Raw genomic sequence first — 7,910 nt, forward strand, 5'->3', positions numbered from 1 at the left:
GTGCACAGCCAATACTCAATGAACTCAATTGACAAATCCTTAAGGTTTATTCACTGGCAGCATTTTGCACCCTTCGAATTAGCTGCGTTCCTTGTTCTCTCTCCCGATTCAATTTCACCAAGATAATTTACAATCTTATCTCCCGGCAGATTTTACTTTTACAAACTTCCCTAGTTTTACCTAGCGCCTGGCGATTTCGAATTCCCCCAGAAGCCAAACAGCCGGTGAACTAAATCTGCTGCCAGCAGAAAGCCCAAATACACACTGGTCCAGTGTACTTTGGACCTATCGACGTGCATTAATCAGAAGGTAGAAACAGCCTAGAGCAAGGGGTACCAACTGCGTGACAAACGCGCAGGGCTCCTATAGGGACTTACCGGTTGACGATTTTCCTAAGCAATGAGAACTGCCCTTAAGTTTGTACAGGAATTTCGTGTAACCCGGGTCTTCGGGAGCCCACGGGGTAAGGCGCGTTCACAAGTCAGCGATTTATCCTTTTGCTCGATGTGGATTCCACGTCAAAAACATCCCCTAACGTGGATGAGGGAGACGATGACGTTTCTCTCTTCGCGGAGAGAGAGAGAGAGAGAGGGAGGGAGGGAGGGCTGTCTCGAGGAGAAAAACAATTTTCCCAAATTTTCTGGTAAATAGCTCTCTAATGATCGATCGTAAGAAGCTGGGTCTGACGCGACTAGCGGTATAATAATTTATACCGCTAGATACTAAACGGGGGTAGCTTCCCTTCTGAACGTATCAAACATAAAGTCTCTCTCTCGTGAATTCTCACTGAGGGTGGCATCTGCTACGTGTTAGACACGGCTCGCAGGGCACAGTTCGTCACGTCATTATAGTCAGGTCTATCCTAGGCACGAGTCAACTGGGTCAAGTACATGTGTTACGACGAATACAGTATATACGCATGTACCATTGTACCGTAGAAATTGGATGGAATTTTGAAAATACAATAAATTTTCATTCGCACCAACAAGAAATCTTCGAGAGAGAGAGAGAGAGCTTGTCTGGAAATGTCAAAGGAGGACGTAAATTCTCCAGCATCCGTTCGGTCCAATCTCTGTCCCAAGCTGGCAAGCTGCCGTACATCGGTTAAAATCATCATCGTGGCCATAACCGATTTCCCGGGATTAATTAAGCATTAATTAAAGCAACTTCACACTCAGGAGCCCGTCTCTCGTGCCAGTCACCTGCAATGCCTTGGAAATTAAGGAAAGATGTCGCCAGGCTAATGCAAGTAGCGAGAATAGGCTTGGGGTGCCTTATACATTATAGACTTGTGTGTGTATATATATATATATATATATATATATATATATATATATATATAGAGGGGTAGGCAGGAGGCCGTTACGACGCCAAGAATCGTAAACACCCTGTTATTTAGGGGATGATAATTGACTGCCTACCGAAGCGGGAGCGTGTTGCGCCTGTACGGCAAGATTATTTCTGGCTATAGTATATTTTCCTCGCGATCGTCGCGATTAAAGTACACTCGAGGACGCGGGGTAACACGGGCTGCAATTTCGTTTGTACTTTTGAATCACCCTGTACCCCTGCTGGCTCTAAATAATTCGCACTCACGAAAGCTCCAAGGCCGTTCGGCTAACAGTCGTATTTACGAGACAGTCATTGCTGCCAACTCCGACGCCGTGACAATCCGATTGCCGAGAGTGAAACTCCGCCAAAGTTCCTAGGACTCCGAGTGTGTTGCGTAAAGAGAGACGCGGCTGCCAATATGGCGCCTGCCGCGTCGGCTAAAAGCATTTTTGCGTCAGAACGTCAGAGGAGCCTGTCATCAATACCGATCGATTTTTATTCATGACTTTTCTGTTTGGTTGGGGAGACTCTGAAAGTCTGCCTTATCGACAGCCGTCGGGAGATGCCTGGTGAACGGGATTAATGTATGTGTAATAATATGCAGAAGGCTTGAGAGTTACTTGTATATCGGTGTGTATAGATTGATTATTTCATACCTGGTGGCTATGCTGTACATTGGTGTCTTGACTATTGTTATTTTGAACTCGTCCACTCGGTGCACTCTCTATACCTTTATATAATGATACAATGCCAAGGACTGGGACAGTTTAACGACAATAAGTCTCATTCTCAAGAATCGACACGTTCCTCGATGGAATCTCGAAAATCTAGACATCCGGCAAGATGACAATCGGTCTCCTGGTATTATCCGGCCGCACTGATGGGCATTGGTCCTGGTCATTCAGGACGATACGACGTGGCGGAACGTTGCCGATTATAAGGGACTATTGAGACTAACGTTGTCTGCCTGAAAGAGCTTATACCTATTTCTAACTGAGCGAAAGCTTCTCTAGGCTCGGTTTTTGTCAGAGGTGTGAGGTTACAAAGGAGGCGATCATGTGTTTTGTCCTGGTTGTCCTGTGCCCCATGCCGGGTAAGGATCGTCCGACTGGATATCCTACTCATCCGGCGAGGTCCGATTCTAAGGACTTTAGATATCGTGTCCCGGAATTGTTACTTCCAGTTCGATGTGGTCAGCACTGGGTGTTTCTCCAATTAGTCTTTCTATTTTTTACCACGGGATGTGGTCTGACCAACAGCTTCCAAATTATCTTTACCGGCATATTTAATTAGCTGGAAACACTGTCCGTTAGGTTTTTTGTATCTATGTTCTTTTTTCGCGTTCTTGCTTCTATTTTTGCATTGGATTCGAAAGGAGAATTTATTGTGTGAATTTAGGTGAAAAACTTATACGTCTACCGAAGAATTAAATTTGGGAATTTTGGTATCGTCGAATGGTATATTGAACGGTTAAATTTGTATGTGCATATGTGTATGATTTTTTTTCTGGATAAATGTCACGAGTTATGACTCTTGCAGAACGTCTTGAATTATGAACTCCATTTTTCTCTTTCTCAGGGGCGTACGGTTGCGCGTTTAAATTACATAGAGAAAAATGAACGGGAATAAACCACATGTAATTAAAATGGTCGCGTTTCTGCCAATTTTAGCAATTTTGTCCACCGTCATCAGCACGACTTGCCGAGCTCCACCATTTTCTAAAGAGGCTCGAGTAATCGTAATTATAATTTATCCGTCTGACAAATGTCGCCAACCGCTCTCCCTTAATTCTCTTTCATAAGGATATTGTAGGAGCGGGCGTAGAAATTGAAAAAAAAAATGTCCTACTTCTTCCTGACCGTAATAATGCTGACGGGACAAGTCGCGAGTCTCGAAAAATCACCTTTTGCTCCATTCCCGGAAAGGAAGAAGAGCTCAAACCAGAAGCCGCACGATTATGGGAATTCACAAAGAGAGAATTCACTCTGAAAGGAGAGATTCTCCCGTGGACAAATCTGTCCTACGAATTGTCCGCACATGCCCAGGGATGCCGACAAAGTGAAAAATGTCCCGCTGCGTTTAGAAACGGGCGTACCAACCTGGTGGCCAAATTTCGGAAGAGTATCCCTCGTTGAAGACACAAAATAACACATAAAATCATCGATCCCACGCCCATGGCACCCACGGAGTTAACACATCATTGTCGAAGGTGTGACGGACCTGCAGATCCTAATCTGTCGTGTTGCCCCGAGCTGCCTTATTGTCAGGGAAGTTCGTGCCCATCTTCTCGAGACGCTCCTTAGTACACACAAACCGAATCCACCATTTTCGTTTTACTCTCGTGAAAATCGTTCGATTCCTTTACGAAGAACATATGACACTTCTCCAATGAAGACGCTACGAGTCACTGGACGCGTCTCCGGCCCGAATCACGTGACGTCGCATTGTGGATACTCAACGGCTGACAGTTGTCCGCCGTCTAGGGACTTCTTTAGTTACTAAAATTCAAACAGCGCATCGCTCGTCGGGGGCGCTTGATTGGTGCGCGAACAAACTCTCTAGTATTCGATTGAGTGCGTCATTCGATCTCTCGCTGGAGTAACGAAGCACAATTGTAGTGAATTGCAAATGGGACAACACAGCCTGTGGACGATACCTGCGTAAGTGTCGAAGCGTAAATAAGCACTCGGGGCTCATCCGATGTTTTCGCCAGTTTACTCGGCTTTTTCCCAGAGGATTATTTTCGTGGGACGAGGATCAGGATGACCGGGATGGGATTGCCAGATAGGTACTCTGAGGTTTAGAAACTGTGATTATTTACCAACCTAACGGCACTTATCCACCTGCGAGACTTACTATTGATTTTTTATGGCTATCGAGTTCCGCTTGTAACCGACAGGTGGGACAACGTTCCAACTCAGGCGGTTCTAATGTAAGACAGTCTGGAAATGTTGCATCATTGCAAATTTTCTTATTATCATTGCAAGGGCATCTGGATGAATTTTGTAGCAAATTGGAAATCGGATGATTGTCGCGTGCGAATAAAAATGTGCTTTTAATTTCACAAGAGTGACGAATCTTTCTAATGAACGATAATGACCTGTGAATTGAATGACGATCATAATGACTCGATGACGATTCCCTATTGCGAAGTTTGGGGCTTGACTCCTTAGATGTGACGGGATTGGGTGGGTCTAGGGTGAGACGCATGGTCGACCAAGCGACAACGCAGCGCGTTGCGGTCGCAAGACAATTGAAAAAATCACTTGTCTCGCCCTAAAAGTAGGGACGAGCGATGGGGATCCTAAAGGCAGTATCCAGATGCACGAGATTCCGACTGGGGTGGAAACTGAGAGCGACAGCCCGTTAAACGCAATGTTCCGGATCTAAACATTACGCAGCGTATTCAACGAAGTGGGAAGGACGGGTGGAGGGGGTGCGTTTGGGTTATCGCTTGACTTCCACTGGCCGCAATTTTGAGTGTTAGGAACTCGCCTTAAGCCCTGTCCGATTTTACATTCCGTCATAAATTTATCATGCAGGATCGTTCGAAATTTTTTTACGCAAACAATTTTTCATTCAATCTCCCTTGTGTTTACTTGACGCAGGTATGCGCCGGAAATGGCGTTAGGGGTTGGTTGGACGCATCGCATGAAGCGACAAATTGGCTCAAGTACGTTCGCAGCACCGCCAGTCCACATGCTGTTAATATGCGACACGTTCTCATTGGCGGACAGGTAAGAAATTACATAATTGACAAAGAATCGAATGATAACGTTCGACCTTTCATAATGTTACATTGAACATCTGTGTTCCCCTTTGCCGTGATCGCCGAATCGAGATGCTCGATTGACTTTTCGATCATACGGATAACGTTGTTTCAATCGATATCGCAGTAACGGTATTACATATACATTCTGTGTATCTGGCATTTCTGACTTTAACAAAACAAAGAGCAACACAGTAAGATGCTAATGATTAGATTACAACGACATTTTTTCTAATTTGTTTCTAAGGTTATCATACAGATATAGAACTGAGCGCATACACGACTGATGTACGTATCTCTAAATCGGTCGGTAAGGTAGATCATAGATTCTTTGTTATCGGTAGCGATGCTCGCTATTCACTTAACGAAAAACATGACGGTCGTGAACTAAATTCTAACCCACGTATGAATTGGCTAGTTCATTTTTTTTTTTTGGAAATTTACGTTATTATCGTACAACTCCATTATCAGCCAGATATCGATAGAACATTAATTGAACATTGTGAATTGTTAGGATGCCAAGGTAACCTAAGGAATCAGTATCAGTTGGCACGTCGCTCCAATGAGAACGTATCTGTCGTCGCTCTCGTTAATGAAAGTAAATATACTAAACGAATATCACGGTTCAAAATTTTCATTATAAGCTTATAGAGCCTAACGTTACTTTTCTACTTGAGAATAAAAATCTTTGCTATATCAAACTTATGAGCGATTCTCATGAAGGCGTAACTGTCGCGAAATGATACATCGAGGTCACCATGTCAATTCGAGGTTAGTCCAAGAGTCAAGCTCTTAGGGTAGAATCATTTCGGTGCGAACCAAAGCATATGCTTTGCTTCTCCCTCGTTTAGTACAGTGTGGGTGTGCCCTAAGCAATTCATATATAGGGTGTTTAGGTTTTAACTCTACTCGACCTACGGTGAACACAGTATGGTATACTACTGGTCCGAAGGCCGTCTGAGAAATCCGGATTATCCAATAATAAAAATTCTTATCGCCATCTATGAACGAACCTTAATCAATCGTGCATACGTTTTCATTGCAGATGGTCTACGAAGCGATACGCGACATCGCCAGCAGTGAGGAATTGCTTTTAGGTTTGAGGGAACCTCTTCAGCTTAAGGATATGCTCGGTGAAAACACGACGGAGGATAGAAGCGACAGAGAAACCGGTAATTACATGTTTTTTCCTATTATTTGATACAAAGGGTTTTATTAATATTACGTGATTTATAGTCGCTCTCGTGGAATCGCGCCTTTATGACTTTACGCGATACGAATCGAATCGCGGCTCGTGCATACAATTAACCCCTGGGGCAGGTGCTAGATGGGCCAGGACGATCAGGAGCTGCATAGGGTAAATCGTGAATCGTCAAAGCACGCCCGTACACTTATCCCACCCTTATTTGACTACTTGCTCGTCATGGCCCCGTGACTTTGGCGTGATTCACCTGGCGTCCGTTGCGTATTACCCTTGTTCTATATATATATATATATATTGTAACTACGCACTGATTATCTATACACGTATACCCTTCCTATGAATTTTACCCGTTTGTCTCTTTATCTGACTATCTGTACTTACGGGCTGAGTGGACACGGGTTGTCGCGTGCCACTGGAACAGCTTGATTATGAACTTTTTGAAAAAAAAAAAAAATTCAAAAATTGGTTTCCATAACAATGCCAATACGATTAATATTGAAAATCCACAAAGTTTACGGGATGCTGGGAGTGTCCGTAAGTAAGTGGGGGGGGGGTATGTGTTCAGTTCCTCTCCCCTTAAAGGAGTGGGGGGAATGGTCCGAATTCTACGTAGGGATGGGGAGATGGTCGGAGGAAGGTTACGAGACACCCAGATGTCGCGATAATTAAAACGGGGCTTATTACGAAAGTTGTGCTGTTAAAATCTGCAGGAGCAGAGGACGGGGACGAGACAATTTTCTCTCTCCGTTAGTTTTCTAGATTAAAAAATTTGTTTTCACGCCAGGATGAAAATTTCAATTTTCATTGACTATTTTTTTCTTCACTCTTGCCCTTCGTGATCGTCATTAATTTTCGTTGCGTCATCAGACCCAAACCTGACCACGAAGAGTTCGTTGAATTTACGTCAGTCCCAAAAGCTACGGGGGTGTGTCGGGTCTGTCCCGGAAATGGGCTCAACCAGTTCCGGGCAAATGTTTATCCGTAATTACCAGTGCTAGATCGCGCTAGTAGTAGGGACTTTCGACTCCCTGAATGGATGGGCGCCGTTTCTACTGCTCTTAGAAATTCACAGACCCTCCACGTTGGGGGTTGAAACCCCGTCGGCTACCCCCCCTGGATTACCAATCGAAGATTTATCCACAGTTAACCCAAGTTCAAGGGTACGTAAGGGTGGGCAGAGTAAGCTAAAATGAAAAAGTTGAATAAATTTTGAAAATCTTCAACCTTTTTTTTTCATCCCTGAAAAAAAAATTTTACCACGTGATCAGCATACCTCGCTCGGCATCATCAGCCTATCGGAACCAACGAAGTATCAACTTGCGAATCGCCCAAGACCTAAGGGTAGTTTTACGTGACATTTTTATTGGCGGGAAACGTAGTCCTCGCAATTAAGTCGGCCCCTCGTGGCGATGTTAATTTCTAAAATTAATTAAGAGATTAAAGGCCGAGTTTACGGGCGTCGCTCTAGCCCCGAGTTGCCGGGTGGTAAGATCGTGGGCGGGGGGGGTGGTAGGAAAAAAGAAAGAGGTGCGAGAAAACTGTAAAAGGAGGGCAGCGAGGCAATTTTCACTACCCCATGAAATATCACTGCCTTACCCCCCCTCC

At 44.4% G+C, this 7,910-nt stretch overlaps 1 protein-coding gene across 4 annotated transcripts in view; it reads left to right on the forward strand.

The window, feature by feature from the left end:
* The window catches only part of LOC107273888 (MDS1 and EVI1 complex locus protein), a 55,494-nt gene that overhangs the window by 39,155 nt on the left and 8,429 nt on the right, over nucleotides 1–7,910 (forward strand). For 3 of the 4 annotated variants that reach the window (XM_015752499.2, XM_015752498.2, XM_015752501.2), the window contains exons 4-5: nucleotides 4,941–5,069; nucleotides 6,147–6,273. In XM_015752499.2, the coding sequence (XP_015607985.1) occupies nucleotides 4,941–5,069; nucleotides 6,147–6,273 (256 nt within the window). The remainder of the gene's footprint in view (nucleotides 1–4,940; nucleotides 5,070–6,146; nucleotides 6,274–7,910) is intronic. The other variant, XM_025091181.1, reaches the window with a different exon arrangement.

This window comes from Cephus cinctus, unplaced genomic scaffold (assembly GCF_000341935.2).
Source record: "Cephus cinctus unplaced genomic scaffold, Ccin1 Ccin1_scaffold1857, whole genome shotgun sequence".
NCBI classification, from domain to species: Eukaryota; Metazoa; Arthropoda; class Insecta; order Hymenoptera; family Cephidae; genus Cephus; species Cephus cinctus.